General features: G+C 42.9%; 1 protein-coding gene across 1 annotated transcript; it reads left to right on the top strand.

Annotated features, from left to right (window-relative positions):
* Window positions 1–2,866: 2,866 nt before the first annotated feature.
* LOC114688658 (NACHT, LRR and PYD domains-containing protein 9B-like) lies at window positions 2,867–20,254 on the top strand. Its single transcript, XM_028863205.2, is given in 10 exon segments — window positions 2,867–2,870; window positions 2,971–3,231; window positions 3,234–4,551; window positions 6,571–6,735; window positions 7,318–7,482; window positions 9,723–9,890; window positions 11,771–11,941; window positions 13,939–14,109; window positions 16,250–16,420; window positions 20,002–20,254. Coding segments are annotated over 10 exon segments (2,742 nt in total). The 3' UTR covers window positions 20,150–20,254.
* The last annotated feature ends 718 nt before the right edge of the window (window positions 20,255–20,972 follow it).

Genomic DNA, 20,972 nt, shown 5'->3' with positions numbered 1-20,972 from the left:
AGTTGACCTTTCATTTGCTTTTTTAAAATTAGCATACAAAACAACACATTTATCATGACATTCCTCCCCCTCTCTCTCCCTCCTTCTCTCTCTCTCTTTTGTTTGTTCTATCTTTGAAACTGTCTCACTTCAGAGTCACTCTATAGACCATCAGACTAGTCTTGAACTCGTGATTTCCTGTCTGAGCTTCCTGAGTCCTGGGGTTCCAGAGTGCACAGTGCCACACTCAGCTGAGACGGAGTTCTGTTATAGTACTCACTCATCTTTTGACCAGACATGTATTTGCTAAGAATAGGCCTTCATCTCCTTTCCCAGAGACCTTACCTCTATAGCCTGTGAATTGCTTGAGATGGTAGAGGAAGACCTCAAATGTACAACCTTGGATTATCTCCAGGTGGAAGGCATGTCACAGTATTTCCAGAGGGAATATTTTACCAACAGATGACCCCACATTTCAGACGCATATAGACAATCTCCACATTCCAATCTGTCTGTTGTTCATGCATCCTTTAGCAAAACTATGATTTAACAAATGCTGTAATTGTCATAAGCATCCACCAAAAATGATTGTGAATCTGGAACCACGTGCTTTCATTTAGCTGGTCCTCAGTCATGTGGCTTGTTGGTTAGTCAGCTGCAACGAGATGATCCATCTCACTACGCCTGTTTCCTCATGGGGATAAAGATACCAGTAATTTGGCAAGGACCAAGTAGGCACATGCCTGTAGGATGTGGAGGATAACTGGGCATGGTTAGTGCACCAGTTCCTTTTCTGCTGCTGTGATAAAACACTATAAACAAAAGTGACTTGGGAGGAAGAGTCGCTTTGGCTTACGGGTCCAAAGTGATGAGAGGCATCATGGAGAGAGGCATGACAACACACAGGCCTGGTGACAGGAGCAGGACGCTGAGATCACGTCTCAACAGCAAGCATGAAGCACAGAGAGAACTACAAGTAGGGTGAGGCCATCAAATCTCGGTGCCTGCCCCAAGCGAGCCACGCCTCCTAAGTCTTCCCAGACATGGCCATCCACTAGGGAACAAATCTTTAAACATACCAGCCAATGGGGGGCATTTCTTATCCAAACCACCACAGCAGTGCGTTCTAGCTCCTCCTACTGTTTCAGATGCAGGGGCACACAGGAGAGTTTGGGAGTTCAAGGCCAGCCTTGGCTATGTGGCTGGTTTGAGGTCAGTGGACATTCTGGCCTGCACAAGACCCTGTCTCTAAAAACAGAAAGGAAAAAAAAACTAGATTAAAGACGGACAAATTCTAGCTGATGTCACCTTAATTTTTGTCCTCTCTAGGCTACTACCCTAGGAGCACTTACAGGATGCCCCATCCATGAGCCACATTGGCAGCCCAACACTCAACACTTCATCATGTGTGAATGTAGTAATTCTCTTTTTCAAATTATAATAATAATTTAATGGCATTCAAAAGTCTGTACGGATATCAATTTTCCTTTTTGAAAAGATTTCTTTTGGCACCACACGCATGCAGTTCCAATGGTGGCCAGAAGAGGGCAGGGATCCCTGGAGCTGAACTCAACAGCCAGTTGTCAGTGGCTGTAGAGGTGCTGGGAACTGTACCCAGGTCCTCTGGAAGAGCAGCGAGTGCTCTTAACTTAGTGAACATTTCTAATGTACCACTCACTGATACATGCATGTCCCACTCTCAGAGAAGACAGTAGGCCCTTGCCCTCAGAAAGCCTGGTGCCAGAAATCACAGAAAAATATCAACCTGTGGTACTGATCATGTGCCAGCTGCCTGCTAACTATCCCCATGAATGACCAGAGAAACACTTTCTACTAATCGCATTTGGCTTAGGACGTTGATCCACATACATTAATGTATCTAAAACAATGAGATATATATGATTTAACCCTGGACAGCTTGACACCCTGATTTGTTATCCATAGACTTGAACTCATATAACTCCAAAGTTCATTTCACTCTGTCTTGTTGCCTGAATCAAATCTTGCTTTGACTAAGCATAGAATTATAAACATGTATACCAAACTGAAAATTTTTAAATAGAATGACTTGTAAGTGACTTACTGTGCGGTATGAAAGTTTTAGACTGAACAGCAACATTCTGAGCTCTAACTCATGAAATTATGTACAGATGAAGTACTTCTGGATTTTGTCCTGGGGAGGTACCATGCCCTTTGCAAATTTTGAAAGCTATACCCAAAATTCATGCTTTATAGTAGCTGTTACTCAGAGGTGAGTTTTCAGTTTGGTCATAATGCTTTTATAGTCAATATATCAAACATATTATAACCCTGGATATGGTGAAATAACCGAGTGTCTGGGTTTTGAGGCCCATGCTGGGCACCAAGATGAGACTGGCTACCTGGTGAGTTGTTTTTCTCTGTGATTAAAGAATGTAAGGGAGGAAAGAGTTCCAGGGAAAGTGAAAGCAAGGTTTATTGGCATTGTAAAATATTTTTTGGTAGAGAAGGAATATATGGAGACAGTTGACTCTAGAGGGATCCCAGGTTTTTCTTTAAGTACCCCTGGCTTCTGGAGACCTCCCTTCTCTATTGGCCCTGAAATATTCGTGTACCCCCTTTAGTATAGGGATTTGAGTTGGCCATGAGTCAGTCAACTCTCCCATGCATGCTCACAAACACGGAAAGAGCTGCATACAGTAGAGGTCTCTAACTAGAGGTGTGGGTGTAGAAAGAACTGGTTGGTTGGTTGGGTTAGGGTGGGGCCTAACCATTCTTCATTTGTAGTGAAACAGGAAGTAAAACCTATATCAGATGAAGGGAAAGGAAACTTACTGCAGGGGAAGGGGTGGGTGGCTCTCCTCCTTTTTTTCTTTCCTCAGGACCCATGGCCTCACTGATCACCCGGATGCGTAGATCATTCGCCAGACGTGTATTTAAGAAAAAACTGTGATTCATTCTCAGGAGGATCCTATTCCTAACTGCCTTGTATTCTGATTTCATCAAACTCAGATAAACAAAGTTCATACAAAGAGATTATGAAGATTATATTTCAATACATATGGAACGTGGAAACCTTCATTTGTATGAAAGATGAAATCTACCAAGCAACTATAGAAATGCAGTACAAGGCATTGCAAGAAGTATTTGATTGTCCCTTAGAGCCGGTCACTGCAGTTGTGCTAGGTGATGAAGCACAAGGAAAAACCACTTTCTTAAGAAAAGCAATGTTGGACTGGGCGTCAGGAAAGTTATGGCAGAACAGATTTCAGTATGTTTCTTCATCTCTCTCATCGCACTTAACAATGTTACAGAGTTGAGCCTAGCTGAGCTGATGTTAGCTAAGTTGTCTCAGTCTTCAGCGACACTGGAAGATATCTTATCTGATCCAAAGAGAATCTTGTTTATCCTGGAGGGACTTGAATACCTGAAATTTGACTTGGAACTCAGGACAAACTTGTGCGATGACTGGGGGAAGATGCTGCCGACACAAGTTGTCTTCAGCAGTTTGCTACAGAAAGTAATGCTCCCAGAATCCTCTCTGCTTCTTGAATTGGGAAACCCAAGTGTACCAAAAATCTATCCCTTGCTGCGGTATCCAAGGGACATAATTGTTACAGGATTCAATGACCCATTTACAAAGTGCTATTTTACATATTTCTTCAAAAATACTCAGAAAGCCTTACAAGTCTTTAATTATTTACAATGCACAAACCAATTGTCCATTGTATGCAGATCCCCTTTTTTATGCTGGATGGCCTGTAGTACTTTAAAGTGGCGGCTTAAGAGGGGAGAGGGAATGAAATCAGTTGGTGTGACAGATTCATCTATCTACACAAACTTTATGGTGAGCGCATTCAGATCAGTGTATGACAATTGTCCATCTAATCAGAACAGAGCACGATTAAAGACCCTGTGTACCTTGGCTGCAGAGGCAATGTGGAAACAGGTATTTGTGTTCACATCTGAGGATCTCAGGAGGAATGGGATATCGGAATCTGAGAAGGCAGTGTGGCTGGGAATGAATTTTCTCCAGTATCGAGGAGACGGCTTCATGTTTTACCATCCTTTGCTACAGTCGTATTTCGCTGCCCTGTTCTATTTCCTCAGACAAGAGAGAGGCACAGCTCACCCCATCATTAGAAGCCTGCCCCAACTTCTAAAAGAAGTTTATGTTCATGGCCAAACACAATGGCTCATGACAGGGGCATTTGTGTTTGGAATTGCCACTGAAAAAGCCGCTGCCATGCTAAAACCACTCTTTGGTTTTATACCATCCAAAGAGGTAGAACAGGAAATTTTCAAATGCTTGAGAAGTTTGAGTCGAGCAGAGTGCAGTGAGAAACTGATGAATGCCCAGAGTTTGTTTGAGAGTCTACATGAAAACGAAGAAAGATTTGAAACACAAGTGATCGATTTATTTGAAGAAATGACTGTTGATATTAGTAATATCGATACATTATTGTCGGCTGCAAAGAGTCTGGCGAAAACTCAAAAATTAAAGAAACTTCATGTGCATATACAACACAATATTTTTTCAGAAATCTATAACCCAGAAGACGGTGACTTAGAAGACTTTGAATACAACAAAAGGTAACCACAATTCTGAAGCTTGTCTTCAGTTCTTCCAGTTTTGCCTTAGTGTCCATGCATAATTTTATACATGTGTTTGTGTGCATGCTGTATCCATATGAACTTGTGAACAAGTCAGAAGAAGATGTGGGGTGGCTCTCTTTGTTGTCCTCTGCCTTCACCCTTTGAGAGAGTCTCTCACCACCCTTGAAGCTCACCATCTTGACTAGGCTAACTGGCCAGCAGAATACCAGGGTCTACCTGTCTCCCTCTTCTAATGTTGGGGCAACAGCCTCAAGCCACCATGCTCAGCTTTTTAGGTCAGTGCTGTGGATCTGAACTCAGGTCCTCACACTTGCACAGCCTACACTCCCACCCACTGATCCCTCTCTCCAGCATGGCATTTCCTAAGTTCTTACACATCTATGCTTGAGTATTTAGATGGCATAGTCAGGAAGCCTATCGGTTGAGTCTTGGCACTGCTGTTTGGAGCTATGTGGCCCTGGAAAGTTTTGTCTTGAGTTCCTCCATTTATACAAAGAACAAACTTGTGACAAGGCCAGTTGTGAGGTGGAAATGTGAGCAGCTTTGTTGCAGTGTCTGGCTCTTTTCCTTCATCCATAGAGTGTTTAGTGTCCTGGTGACTACACTGGAGAAGATTCTGGGAACTCGTGCCTGGTTTGAGGCTGTGCTCATACTACATTGCTCTAGTTGCCATGCCTTGCATTGGCTTTAGCCTGCTAGCTCATACTTGATCTTTCAAATGTGTAGCACCTTTGATGATATTATTGGGCATAGTTTGCTATTCACTCAGGAGTCCCAAATATCTACCCAAATTCACATAGAAATCACGTTTTCTCACTGCAAGAGGAGACCCTAGAGAACAGAGTAAGGTTGGGTGTCTTCAGCAGTGATATGTAGCTATTAACAATGAGTCTCCCCTGTTGTTTAGCTTGAACTGTTTCGGGGGTCCAGTGGGATCAGGACACGTGCCTGGTGCATGAGCCGGCTTTTTGGAGCCCAGTGCCTATGGTGGGGACACTTTGTGCAGCCTTGGTGCAGGGAGGAGGGGACTGGACCTGCCTCAACTGAATGTACCAGGCTCTGCTGACTCCTCATAGCAGACCTTGCCTTGGAGGAGGTGGGAATGGGGGGGGGGCAATGAGGAGGAAGGCTGGGGGTCAGGAGGAAGGAAGAGTGGAGAATCTGTGGTTGGTATGTAAAATGAATAGAAAATCTCTTAATAATAAAAATGTGTCTCCCAAAGACTCAATCTATTTCACCTCATATCAAGCCATGCTTCTTTATTATAATTTTTCTTCAATGTATTCATTCACAATTTCATACTATAGGTAATGCATTCTGGTTACTCTCACCTTCTACTCTGTTCTGTTCCCCTTCCACCCCATCACACTAACTTCTTCTTTATGAGCTTCTTTCTCACATTCACGTCTTTTTGTTGTGTCAGCTGTTGAGTTTAACGAGGGCTATCAGTGTGTGTATGGGTTTGGAACTGTGCATTAGACCCTGGTGGACTGACTTGTGGGTACAAAACTGGAGATGGCTGCTCCTCCCTGAGAATCCACCAGTAGTCATGATGTTAGCAGGGAGGGGTAGAGCTGTGTGAGGCTCTGCCCAGCTTCTGATTGACTGGTAACAGGCCTGGTCGTGTACAGGCAGTGGAGGTATCCATAGCTCTTATGGGATTAAGACCACAATGGCTAAACCATGCCCAGAAGATGGTATTTTGTAACCCACAGGGACCAGGGATCGATATCTCTCTCTCTCTCTCTCTCTCTCTCTCTCTCTCTCTCTCTCTCTCTCTCTCTCTCTCTCTCTGTCTGTCTCCTGTGTGCTCCTTTTTCTTTCTTGTTTAAAGATTGATTTATTTTTATTTAATGTGTATAAGTGTTTTGCCTGCATGTATGTCTATGTACCATGTGTGCCTCATTGAGGGGTTTGGGAGTGATCTGCCTATCTTAGGAATGTCTTGAATTGAATTTAGGCACCAGAGAATAATTGTGTGTTATCTCATTGCAGAGTCAATATAAAACACTGGAGTATACTTTGCGAATGTGTCTACAACTTGCAGGTGTTGGATCTGGACTGCTGTAATTTCAATGAAACTGCCCTTAAAATTCTCTGTGCCTCAATGTCTCCATCTTGTACTTACCCTCTAACTGCATTTAAGCTCCAAAGCTTGTCGTAAGTTTAATAGGCACCCATTCTTTAAGTAGATAGAAGAAATTCTGTTTCTTCCTTGAGGAGACTAATGCATAAATAAATGCAGAACTAAATCCAAAGTAGAAAAAGCAATAGCCAAGAGCCACCACATATCTGAGGTTTTTCTTTTTTTATTTTATTTTATTTTACAATACTATTCAGTTCTACATAACAACCACAGATTCCCTTGTTCTCCCCCTTCCTGTCCCCCTCCCCTTCCAATGTTTATACATCGTGGGGGGGTGTGGGTGTGTGTGGGTGTGTGGGTGTATGTGTGTACATGTACACAGCCAACAGGAGTTGATTATGTTCTAGAGACTGCAATGAATGTTAACTAAAAATCTAGTTTTTAAGGTTATTTTGATTGTGTCCATGTATGTGTGCATCTGAATTGGTTCCTCTGGAATGAGAATTATAATAAATCATGAGCTGCCTGACATGGGTAACTAGAATGCCCGAACAACCATGGTTTGTGAGGCGAAGTGTGGAAGAGGATGTCTACAAGTTGCTTTGCCATGTACCCCCACATCCTGGTATAATTTGCCATTTGGCCTTATTGCACAGGTGTCCCTTCATGACTAACTTTGGAGATGGTGCATTATTTCACATATTTCTTCAACTACCTAACCTGAAATCTGTGAACCTGTATGGCAGTAATCTCTCCAATGACATGGTTGAGAATATGTGCTCTGTGCTGAAATGTACAACATGCGGAGTGGAGGAACTACTGTAAGTCGGTGCATTGTCTACACTCAGTAGCTTCTTTAAAATTTTAAAATCACTTTTAAGGCTTATCTTTGAAAGTTCTCACTTGCATTAGCATGTGTTACACAAAATTAATGTCATAATAGTTTCTTTTTCTCTTTATTAAAAGTGTGTGTGTGTGTGTGTGTACGCGCGCGCGCGCGCACACCTGTATATAGGTACCTTCAGAAGCCAAAGAGGGTTGTGAGCTACCTGATGTGGGTTCCTGAATTTGAACTCCAGTCCTCTGTTGAAGCAGCAAGTGCTCTTACCTGCTGATCCGCTCTCCACCTCCCCCATGACACCATTTCACCCATGTTTATAATGTACTTCGATCACATTCACTTGTGTGATGTTGGTTCCCACTCCCTTCGGAAAATTTTCCCCTTGCATTTTGATGACTTCCTTTGTTTTCTAATGGCTTGAATACCAACATAATAGCATATCTGGATTGTATTACACTCATTACTTAGTGTGCAGGGCAGGGCACCTTTGGAAATCAGAGGTCAGCATGCAGAGGCACCTTGTGAAAACTACCAGCAGAGAAACAATCCGTAAGTAAAACTTCCACATGGCCTTTGATGGAAGGCTAAGAAGAAAATGGGAGGCAGCCCTGAGACTGCAGGGCGATGTGGAAACAGCATGAGAATGAGTTGAAGTTGGCAGAGTACTGTTGCTCTTAAGCTACATGATTGATAGCTCAGAGTGAGTTTATCACCATTGGTGCTGTGGTATGGCGGCTCATGCTGAGAAACTCGAATTGCAGTCTTTTCTTCTGGCTGTGTACAGGTATTACAAACCTTTGTCATTTCGTGAGAGCTTGGTGATGGTGTCAGAATCACTTCTTCTGATATTTGGACTGTTGCCTTGGTTCCTGACACAAAGCTTCCCACCTCTTGGCATTCTCTAGGTGATAGGATCAACTTGTATTCTAATGAATGGTCTTTGGTGGGCAACTGCATAGTGACCAGTTCCCAGAAGAACCAAGCTGGAACCATGTTCTGTAACTGTCATTCTCGTCCCCCATCCTCAGTGAGAATGTTAGTTTGGAGTTAGCCTATCATGTTTACATGATAAAGACTTCATTTTAAAAAATCCCCAAAAGTTTGGAATATTTTCATCCTGCTTTGCATTAACTGTCACCTTGACTTGAAGAAATCTTGATTCAGTGATTTCTTTATCAGATTAGGCATGTCTGTGAAGGATTATCGTGATTGTTAATTAATATAAGAGGGTACAGTCTGCTATGAAAAGGCATGGTTCCCTGGGTGGGTGGTTCTGGTCTTTATAGGAAGTCTAGCTAACTAAGCAAGAAGCAGCTCCTTCATGATTCTTGCATCCGGGTTCCTGATCTGGCTTCCTCAATGATGGACTGTGAGTTGGAAGTGTAAGCCAAACCATTTCCTCTCTAAATTGCTTTGGTCAGGGTGTTTTATCACAGTGATGGGATGAAAGGAGAACCAGGGGTCTTCTAGTTTGGCAAATATATCCATATGGAGCACTTTATATCCATAAGGCAATGTTTGCGTACTTGGGATCCTTCCAGATCTTACTCCATGCACGTGATCTGTTTCTATTATCTTCCATCAGATCTTTTGAATATACTAAACTGACAAGGGAGATAGCAAAACCCATAAGCTTTATGATCTCCTCTGTAAGTTAAACACAAGGAGCAGGTTTTAATAATGTCAGAAACACAGGTCTAACACAATGGGCTTTCTAACTGTTAACTGAAATCTGAAGGGGAGGGTCACTGTGATGGACTCAAGAAGTGTGTGTGTGTGTGTGTGTGTGTGTGTGTGTGTGTGTGTGTTACAGTGATATTGGTAATCAGACATACTGGGTTACAGACCATATTTTAATGATAGGGTCTATCTCTGCATTAAAGGGCAGGACTTCTACCCACTACATTCCAGGAACACCCTATCTCTCTGTTGGTTGGTGTGACAACCCATAACCTCACCAGCATTTCTAAATGGATCCCAGAGAGTAAAAGTTACCCATAGCTGAAAACCACTGGCTTAGGCTTATTCCCAATCAGTAGAACTCTATAATTAACAATGGTAGTCACAGAATTATACTTATTAATTAAATAAGCCTATGATGTAGGTGTGGAATGGTGTGTACAGTATTAGAATCTGGGTCATTTGTTTGAACAATAGGTAGTCTTACATAGATCACCTAAAGATGTTATTCCTAACCTGTGACGTGTATCTCACATGTAGGTTGGGGAAATGTGACATCTCAAGTGAGGCTTGTGGCATGATTGCTACTTGCCTAATCTACCGCAAGGTGAAACATCTCTCGTTGGTTGAAAATCCCTTGAAGAACAAAGGAGTGATGTTACTGTGTGAAATCCTGAAGCATCCAAGTTGTGTCCTGGAGACACTGATGTGAGTTGGTCTGGGAGAGCATGCTCTGGAGATATTGCAGAACCCTGCACATGGGTGCAGCCATCATAAAAGTGATCAAATACCCACTAAGGAATGCATGAGGACAAGGGATGTGTCACTAGACTCAGTCACTTGTCCATGCCTCAGTTGCCAAATCAGTAAGTGGAGCAAATGCAAACAGATACATCATGAGACCAACTTTAGACAAGGCAATACTAGCTCTGAAATTCCCTATATATAATTTTTAGCTTAATGAATATGATTATTATGGGGGGAAATGATGCCCCTGGAAAGAGATTGGATACCAGGCAAGAGGAGAATATGAGTAAGAAAAACAAAAAATTCCTTTCCAAGGCAGGGTTTCCTCCATCTTATCTAAGTCACTGTAAACTATCGCCTGCCCTGAGGTTGAGGTTGGTTGCTCATGGTAACAAACTGCCAGACTATTGTCCCAGGGAAGCCATACTAGATAACTTATTGTTCCATCAATCAAAAGCCTTAAGTTGGGAAATGTACTCAAAAACAACTGGGTTCATAGAAGAGAAAGAGTATACAGGTGCAAAATTATTTGTGTCCTCTGTGATCATGTATTCATTCAGTAGTATGTACACATGCAGCTTACCAACATGAACATGCATATAAAATGCAAGAGCACTGAATATTGACCATTATGGAGACATCTATTTATAAAAGAAAATTAGTGCAGATTAAGTATCTGTTACATGAACTGCTTATGACTAGACCAGAAATATTCCATATTCCATTTAAATTTCTTTTGGAATATTTGCATATCATGAGTCTTGGTGGTGGTCCCTAAGCCCAAACATGAAATTTATTTGCATGGTATATAAAATATGTGCACATGCCTTGGAGATAGTCTTATATCTCCAAGGCATGGGTTGAATACATGAGAGCACTTGTGGAATTTTCTAACTGTACCATGTGAGTGTATGAGCAGCAGAAGCCAGAAGAGGTCAATAAACCCCTAGAACTATGGTTACGGGAGACTTGTGAGTACCATGTAGGTGTTATGTGGATAGTTAGAACTGAACCCCGTGTCCTCTGCAAGATCAGCAAGTGATCTTAAATGCTGCACCATGACTCCAGTCCTGATGTAAAACTTATAAAAGAAAAGGAGAAAATATGCACTAAAAAAGTTGAAAGATATTTCAGGAGAGGTAGGAAAAAACATTAGAAGACAAAATTATTCGGTTATTTAATTATAGAGTAGCTTGAATTAAATTACACGTGGTGACTAGTAATTATAAAGAGTTACATTAAGCATGAGTTATCTCAAATATTATCCAGCCTTTAAAACACTAGTCTTTAACCCACACAAATAACAGGGTGAAGAAAAATATCTAAAAGAAAACTGCAGAAATGGAGACAGCAGGACCCCCAGGGCTCACTGGACAACCAGCCATGTCTAATAAATAAGTTCCAGAAAGTGAGAGACCCTGTCTCAAAGGGGGTGGGTGGTGTTCCTGAGCGTGACACCTGAGCTTGCCCTCTGATCTCTACATCCACATACACACCTGCACAGAGACATATACACACTTATTGACAACGAAAAAAATTAAAAACATAATGGAAGATATTCCACGAGGGCAGGATTCCATCATGTGTGTATACTCACACACACGGAGGACAGAAGACAACTTGTGGGAGTTGATTATTTCCGTCCATCATGTCGGATTGAACTAGGGTCCTCAGGCTTGGTGTCAAGGGACTTTACTTGTGTGTGGAGCCATCTCACCAGCCCATTTCAAAATTTCTTCATGCAAAGTGGAAACTCAGTATAGGGAGAACATGACAGTCTTTGCAGAGGCATGTGATGCTGTGACAATGAGTGAGCTGCTGATGTGGGACCCTCTTTGCAGGTTGTCACGTTGCTGTCTCAACTTCATTGCCTGTGGCCATCTCTCCGAAGCCCTGTTGTGCAACAAATACCTCTCTCTTCTTGACCTGAGTTCAAACGTCCTGAAAGATACTGGAGTTAACATTCTGTGTGAAGCTTTGAAGGACCCAAAGTGCACCCTTCAGGAGTTATGGTAGGACTGTGTTCTCATCCATTGCGGGGAATGTGGTTTTGGATGTTGGTGTTCAGCAGGAAGTGGGAGGGTAGAATTGTGTGAATGTCAGTGTCTCCGCAGAGTCTGTGGTGAAGCCTATGATGACTATCATAAGACATGGAGCCCTTGGTGATTGGGTGATGAAAGTGAGTCCCTATGAGTGGAATTAATGCCATGATAGAAGCCCCAGAAACTGCTTCATCCATTCCATTACATGGGGACAAAGACTCCAACAGGGCTGGAGAGATGACGAGGTGGTTGAGAGCACTGGCTGCTCTTCCAGAGAACCACGGTTCAATTCCCAGCACCCACATGGCAGCTCACAACTATCTGTGACTCCAGTTCCAGGGGATGTGACACCCTCACACAGACATGAATGCAGACAAAACACCAGTACACATTAAACAAAAATTTTAAAAAACTTTAAGTATAATCCTCATCTGACAGAATTGAGTTGATGGACGTGTATGCATAAGAGGCACAAAGGTACTGTGTGTGCAAATGTCACAGTCTCTAAGTCTTTGTACTGTTGGCATGTTTTTTGTGGCTGTCCTGTGATTTGAAGAGGGCTATGGCACTGTGTCTACATCTATGTGGTGCCAAGAGCACCCTCTGACCTAGTGTGGCAAACCAAAATATCTCTACATGCAATGTGCATCCCCTGGAGGGTAAATTCATCCCTGCCTGAGAACCATTAACACACACATATTAGACCTGCATAAATCCATATGTAGAAATACCTCCATCAGTCATGGATCTATGCATATGTGTTTATGTACTGATTTACATATTTATCTGCCTATCATATATCCACCCACCTATTATCCATCAACTGTGAACTTAACATCTCTCCCTTTTCTCCCATTTAAAAATTTTTTTCTTTACTTATCATCCTTCTCTTTTCATCATCTGCATATTGCCTGTCCATTATCAATCTATATATCATCTACTAATTATGGTATGTTCATCTTACACCTAATATATCTGCCTTATGTCTATATTTAACATCTACACATTCATCATCTCCATTCTCCATTGCTCACCTATCTTACACCCATTATCTTCCTTCTCTCCCCTCTTTCTTAACCATTATTAAAAGTGCCATGGGGACCATGAGCTTGAGGCTTAGGGAGGGTCTGAGGACATATTTGTTATATTAAATACTGGCAGACATTCACCACTTGATGACATTTGCACAGAAATCTGAAATCAGCGGTAAGGTGGCCCCAATGACTTTCAGAGTATCTCTATTTTAACAAGGGGGAATAAGAGTAGGAACACCACATGAAGAGATCATGGCAGAAGAATTGCAGTGAGCCAGCCAGGAGCAGGGTACCCCAGATGGAGAGGCATCATCATTTCTGGTTCAAATAGATGGAAATATGCCAAGCTGTTAAGATGGGGTCTCATTGACGAGGAATGTAGCCCAGTTGGTAGAACACTTACTTAGCATACACAGAGCCCTGAGTTTGATTCTCCAGCACAGCTTTAAAAAAAAAACATGTGTGATGACTATATACCTATGATCTCAGCACTGGGAAGTAGAGGTAGGAGGGTCAGAAGTTCAAGGTCATCCTCCAGCTATGTAATGAGTCTGAAGCCAGACTGGGTACATGAGACCCTGTCTCAAAAAGAAAAAGTCAATGAATGGCTGCTGAGAGGGAGAATGGGGCTCCTCCAGGGACAAGCTCTACTGGGCTATCCTATCCCCTGGACACATGTACACACAAGCAAAGCTAAATGAACTTAGGTTAAATATGCATGTACATGTGTGCATGAATGAATACATACATATATATAGTATACATGTAACAATAATTAAGAGATTATTAATTTGGGGGAATAGGAGGAACTGGAAGTAGGGATGGAGGGTGTAGATGCAGTGCTCATATGAAGTTCTAAAAATTAAAATAAATAAACCAAAACAAAAGGATTGAGCCTCGTAAGTCAATATGTGTGCATGTGTGTTTTTCCAGGTTGTCTGGCTGCTCTCTCACTTCAGACTGCTGTGGGGATATATCTGCTGTCCTTACTAGCAAGAAAAATCTAAAGACCCTGAAACTGGGCAAGAATAACATAGAAGACGCGGGCATCAAGCAGTTATGTGAGGCTCTGAGGAATCCTGATTGTAAATTGCAGTGTCTTGGGTGAGTCTCTACTAACTGTCATGGTGGAAAGCCCCCCCCCCTGCTCAATGAGGGAGAGCTAGAGGGTAAACAGGTGTGGTGGTTTGTGAGAAAAGGGCCCCCAAAGGGAGGGGCACTAGTAGGAGCTGTGGCCTTGTTGGAGGAAGTGTGTCACTGTGGAGGCGGGCTTTGAGTCTCATATGTGCTCAAGCCACACACAGGGAGTCAGGCCACTTCCTGTTGCCTGTGAGTCAGGATGTTAGAACCTTCAGCTCCTTCTCCAGCCCTGGGACTTCCCGCATGCCACCATGTCCCGCCATGATAATAGTCTGAATCTCTGAACTGAAAGAGAGCCATCACAATGAAATGTTTTCCTTTTATAAGAGTTGCTGTGGTCTTCACAGCAATAGAAAACCATACTAAGACAATAGGATTAAGAATAATTCCACCTAGCGTAGTCTCCAGTTTTGAGAAAAAATGTCAATACACAGGCCTGGTACAGACAACAGTTGCTGTGAGTTGGAGCGTAACTGCCCTGTCATGTTTTCTCCCACCACAGTATCTGGTTCTAGTCTTTCTGGGTCATCTTCTGGGCCCTCAGGTTCCCTGAGCCTTGGGGTAAGGGCTGGTATATATGTTCCATGTAAGGCTGAGTACTCTCTAGTCACTCTCAGAATGTTGACCAGCTGTGAGTCTCTGTATTAACCAGTCCATAACAAAAAGAGGTATCTCTGAGGAGGTTTGAGAGCTGAACTAACATATAGGAATAATGCTGAGCATTTAGTTCAATGGTTCTCAACCTGTGGGTCATGACCCCTTAGGGGGTGACCATGACCCTTTCACAGGGGTCACCCAAGACCATCAGAAAACGCAAATATTTTCATTATGATTCATAACAGTAGCAAAATTAGTTATGAAGTAGCAATGAAAATAATTTAGCAGAGGCAGGGTCCCCACCACATGAGGAACGGTATTAAAGGGTCACAGCATTAGGAAGGCTGAGAACCACTGATTTAGAAGGTAGTTTTATGTTATGTCCCCTTAGTAAAGCAGAAGTAGTGGGTTTTCCCTTAGGGCCTATGGCATGCCCGGCCACAGGTTCTTTACCAGCTTACCTGGCATGAGTCATCCGGGTCACAATTCCAGGTTGGATGGCAGAGGCACTCGAGAAGCCCCTGCCCTGGGCTGCTGATGGGAGGAGAGTCAGTTTTCTGTAGAGATGTCGCCCTGGTCGCCTGTGCACCAGTGGGTATTCCTAAACCCAAGCACCTAAGGCGATGCTGATTGGGCTTGGTGCAGGGGATTCCCGCCTTCCTAGTGCTACAGCCCTTCCATACAGTTGAGGTGACCCCCAATTATTTTCACTGCTACTTCATCACTGTAATTTTGCTGCTGTTACAAATTACAATGTAAATATCTGATGTGCAGGATATCTAATATGTGACCACTGTGAGAAGGTCGTTTGACCCCAAAGGGGTTACAACCCACTGGTTGAGAACCACTGTAGCTGAAGTTTTCTCCAGTCCTGCCTGGCCCACAGTCAGGACAAATCTCTCTCGCCCGCCAGTCTCACAGCCGCTCAGACCCAACCAAGTAAACACACAGAGACTTACATTGCCTACAAATTGTATGGCCATGGCAGGCTTCTTGTTATCTAGTTCTCCTATCTTAAATTAACCCATTTCCATTAGTCTGTAAGTTGCCACGTGGCTTACCGGTATCTTACATTTCGATTTTCATGGCGGTGGCTGGCAGCGTCTCTCTTGCTCAGCCTTCCTGTTCCCAGAATTCTCTTCTCTGCTTGTCACATCTATACTTCCTGCCTGGCTACTGGCCAATCCACATTTTATTTATACAGAGGGATATCCACAGCAAACCACTGACTTAATGGGTTTAAAACGGGTATCAAGTGGGAGCTGTGTAGAATGGGAGGTCTGGGAGGAGTTGGAAGTGTGCGTGGTAGACAGATGTAATCAGGACACATCGTCTACATGTATGAAATTCTCAAATAATAAAAAAAAATACTGTTCTGTGAAACCTGGATTTGCTTAGTGCTTTTATTTACTGTGGACATTTGGGGCTGGTTAGGACTTGGCTCAGAAGCCTGGAACTGGCTGTCACCAAATACCACATTCTGTTTCTGGTATTTTCCCTGTCACAGGTTAGACATGAATGACTTCAAAACTGACTGCTGTGAAGACCTTGCCTCAGCTCTCACCACATGCAAAACACTGACTAGCCTGAACCTCGACTGGATAACCTTCGACCACGATGGGCTGCAGCTGCTGTGTGAGGCTTTGAGTCACAAAAGTTGTAATTTGAAGGTGCTGGGGTGAGTACTCCCTGTCTCTGGGGGCAGGAATAACTTCAGAGCAAGCTCATCAACGGTGGTTTGCTCAAGCTCAGCCCCGTTGAGACTGGGCTAGGACGTTCTGTTGTACAGGACCACTTTTGTACTCTAGGACACTGAGAACCATCCTTGATTTCCAGCCATTCATGAGTAGCGCCCTCTGGTGGTGATTGCTCCAAACATCATCAGACATCTTTTAAAAACTTGGCTTTTTTTTAAATTATCATTCAACTCCAAAGAATAATGAAATCACAATATTTGTAGAAAATAGTGAACTTAGAAGTATACCAAATAGGGTTACCTGATCTCAGGAAGGAAAAAGTCCACATGTTCTCACTCATATATGGATCCTAGTCTATAATGTGTATACACAAACACACACACTTACACACATACACACAAACAAATGTTATATGTGGGTATTGTATAACATTTAGAAAAAACAAGAAATGGTAATAAAAAAGACAAAGTATTTATAAGTATGAGTTCACATATATAGTGTAATTTGTGTAAGTCATTTAAATGGTCTCTCAGGGTATAACACATTTTCAATGCCAAATTAATCTTTAAAACACTTTAATGAGTGTTTTCTCTGCATGAAAATCCATGCACCACATGCCTGTCCAGTGCCTAAAAAGGCCAGAAGAGGTCATCAGATGCCTTGGGACAGAGTTACAGATAACTGTGAGCCACCATGTAAGTGTTGGAAGTTGAACCCTAGTCACATCTAGAAAAGCATTCAGTGCTCTTAACCACTGGGCCATCTCTCCAAGCCATAAGTTAATTTTAACACATTACTATTTGAAATTTTCATACATATATACAATGTGTTTTGATCATATTCCACCCCCACCCCCCACTAACAACCTCCAACCCTCCCAGGACCTTCCAATCCCAACTAATAACCCCCTGACTCCAAGTCCTGCTGACCATGTGCTTATGGGCATGGGGTCGTCTACTGGGGCCTGGGCAACCTACCAACAGCCACATCTTAAGAGTTATTCTCATTCAGCTGTCATCAGCTGGCAATAGTTTCTCAGCTAGGGGAGGGTCTCAGAGTCCCTCCCCGACCCATGTTGGAATTTTGAATGCAGGTCTTGTGCCGGCAACCTCAGCATCAACTGTGAGTGGATGCATAAAACGGTCATGTCATGTCTACAAGATAGCATTTCATAGTGCTTCTTCCCACCCTCCGCTCTTGAGGTCTGTCTGCCCCTTCTTTTATGATCATCCATGAGCCTTGGATGGGGAGGTTGATAAATGACCCATCTATGACTCAGCATTCATAAACACTTGCTCTCAGCGTTTTCAACCAGTTGTGAATCTGCATTAACCACCACCCACAGCCCCCCACCCCAAAAAAAAGGGAAAAAGGCTTCCTTGACCAAGGCTGTGAGAGGTACAAATCTATGGGTATAAATGTAAACATTTAGATGGCAATTTTACAACATGGCCATTTAAGGGAACCACAGTAGCTTTCCCTCTAGGGTCTGTCATCTCTTTGGCCGTGGGATTTTGACAATGTTTACAGTAGCAGACATTAAATCTCCCCTGTGGAACAGGCATCATCATCCAGTTAAAAAGTGATTGGCTAGTCCTATAACTACCAGGCCGGTGTTATACCACTGGGCACAACTTGGTTGGGCATTTTCATGTCTTCTGGAGACACAATCACCCAGCTGAGGCGATTACAAACACTGCCATAAATGTTCACCTCCAGTCTAGAGTCAGAAAGGGTTCTGAAATTGCTGTATGGAATTATAAATCCAGGTTATGTTTCCTAACATTTCATTTGCATTTGAGAACTTATTCCATATGTGCAGGTTGATTACGTAAGTGCCTGTGAAGATGTTTTAAGGAACATTCAGTGAGAAAAATGGCTCATGCCTCTGCCCTGTTGACTTAGGTCCTTTACTGGGGTTATAAAGAGTAATGTGCAGGCAAGGATGAGATGTTGAGAAGGGCTGGGGTGTGGACACAGAGGGGTAAATCGTGGTGAGAAGGCTGTGGTTGGGGCAGTATTGACTGAAGGGGAGGTTGGACAGGCAGGGGCTGAAGTGGGCAGCAGATCTAAAAGATCCTGGCAGATCTCTGAATCTACTCTTTGTAGTTAAAGGTGACATGACTTTTGGTTATGGACATCAGGCAAGAAAAAAGCAGGCAGAGAAGGTGGAGAAAATTGAGGCAGCCAGCTGTACCCTATCAGAGAGACCTGTGTTCCAATCTCAATTTGTGAAATTCAAGGGGAACTACTGCCCAAAAATCTAGGGGAAATTTTTCAAGAAAAAAAATTAACTGTGTTGAGTGTTGACTTCTTAAGACATTATTTTTTAAAGGGAGGCGTGGTCCCTTACTTCCAGGGTCCAGGGAACACTGAGGAAGAAGGGGTAGAAACATGGTAAGAGTTTGGCAGGACTGCTGCACACCAGCCTCTTCTAGACTTGAGAAGGCAGGTACACTCATGAACCGACAGGAGCAGCGGCTATCTGCACAAGCTCAAGCCACTCAACCCTCCAGCACAGACAGGAGGGGATCATGACCCCGCCCCAGCTGAGGAGCTAGGAGCATTTGTGGCTTCAAGGGAAGGAGGGTCAGTTTTCTTCAGGGATGTGGGCCCTGTAGGTTGCATAGTCTCCAGAGCATGCACCTACATCCACACACTTGTGGGCATCACGACTTAGACTCAGTGAGCTATTGGAGAAGAAAAGGACTTGAAGTTTGGAAAGGGATGTGGAGGAGAACGGGGAAAGGATATGATCAAAATACATTGTATATATATGAAATTATCAAAGAATAAACCAATAGATTTTTAAATATAAGTGTAAAGATAATGAGTGTTTGGTAATTTTTATTTTTTAAGTAAACTTAGTGATAATGGCATGGGTGGAACAGGCAGTGAGAACAGATGAGCATCAGATATGTTCATGGGTAAGCTAAGATGTAGGATAAGTTTTAAGTGTCTCATAGAAAGTGAGTAGAAACACATAAAGGGAGAGGCTTAAGATGGATGATTATGAGATTGGTGACAATGACATTATACTAGTATTCACAAGTTTGAGAAAAGCCAACACTGTATTAAGTTATAATGTATGAATAAGGAATAATAAACATCATGGTTAGGCAATTAAACAATGAATAAAACAGTCATTTTTACTTCAGTGTTTAACTTTAATCTTAACATCCTGATAGATTCTTTATATAGACATCTACATTACACATCTATATATATGAGAGGGTCCCTACTCTCTGGGAGAGAATCACGCCTTCTCTTGACACTCGGTACACTCATTCATTCCTAGGGAAGGGTGACAGAGAGGTCAGCATAGAGGTAAAGAGAGGCAAGTGATTGTCAACAAAACTTGAGATGCTGATATGGCTCAGTGGGTGAAGGCACTTGCTGTCCAGCCTGACAAACCGGGACGGACCCACATAATAGAAGGGGGAGGATGGACTCTCATGAATTGACCTCTGATCTTCCATGTGCACTGTAGCATGTGCCTGTATAAACACATACAAATTAGTAAATGTAACAAAAATAAACAGCACTGTCTTTTTCACTCCAGACTGGACAAATCTGCATTGACTGAGGAGTCACAGATGCTACTGCAAGCTGTGGAAACGAAGGGAAAACTGGATATCTTACATTGTCCCTGGGTCAAAGAGGAAAGCGAGAGGAGAGGTGTCCGTCTGGTATGGAACAGCACGAACTGATCTTGAAACAACGGCTTTTCCTTCGTCATATTTCTCCTGTGTACCCTGTCCCAAGTTGCACACCTGGTACTGGTAGCTGATTCCAGGGTTGTTCTTTCACAGTGTCCTGCCCCCATCTGTCTTTATACTTCCCCTCACCACTTTGCAATATTTAGATAACAAATGCATTCAATAAATTCTGAGCATGTTTGAAAACATGAATGAGTCCTTAATGGCTGTCTTAGAGTGTTGGGGTTTGAACATGAAGAGACCCCGATTCTCTTATAGTTCTGGTTGGAAGTCATGTTTGTAACATGTCTACACTGGTGTCCTTCTCAGTGCAGTGAACATCCACCTGAAATGTAGTTCATGCTGTGATCCTAAAAGACACCAGCGTCACAAATGCAGAAATGGGAAGCATGAAGATCATATCTAGAATCCCCAAAGTTAAAATCAAGAATCCATACCTTTGGAAAAGTGATCTCAAAAATTCTTTCTCCAAGTTCCAGGGATCAGGCCTAAGGTTCGCCCTTTATTCCTTCAAAGAGGGGCTGGAAAGATAACACAGTGGTTTCAAGTGCTCCCCGCTCCTCTGAATTGGAAAGTGCTGTTCCTGTGACTACACCTCTGGTTTCTTACAGACGTGGACGATGTCACTGAGACTGACTGGTCTAAGTGTATAGACAGGACTTGTCCATTGCACAGGCAGAGCCAGGAGGGCACAGGCACCTCTCACTCCTTCTCTGCTTAACCGTGGTTCTAAGGATTCTCAGTAACGGATCTGTGGGCAGCGAATCTTCTGAAAGAATATGATGGAATATGACACTAGCTTCCAAGCACATCT

The sequence above is a fragment of the Peromyscus leucopus genome, chromosome 1 (genome assembly GCF_004664715.2).
Source record: "Peromyscus leucopus breed LL Stock chromosome 1, UCI_PerLeu_2.1, whole genome shotgun sequence".
NCBI lineage: Eukaryota > Metazoa > Chordata > Mammalia > Rodentia > Cricetidae > Peromyscus > Peromyscus leucopus.
Note: the sequence above shows the minus strand (reverse complement) of the source record. Positions and strands in the feature narration are given on the sequence as shown.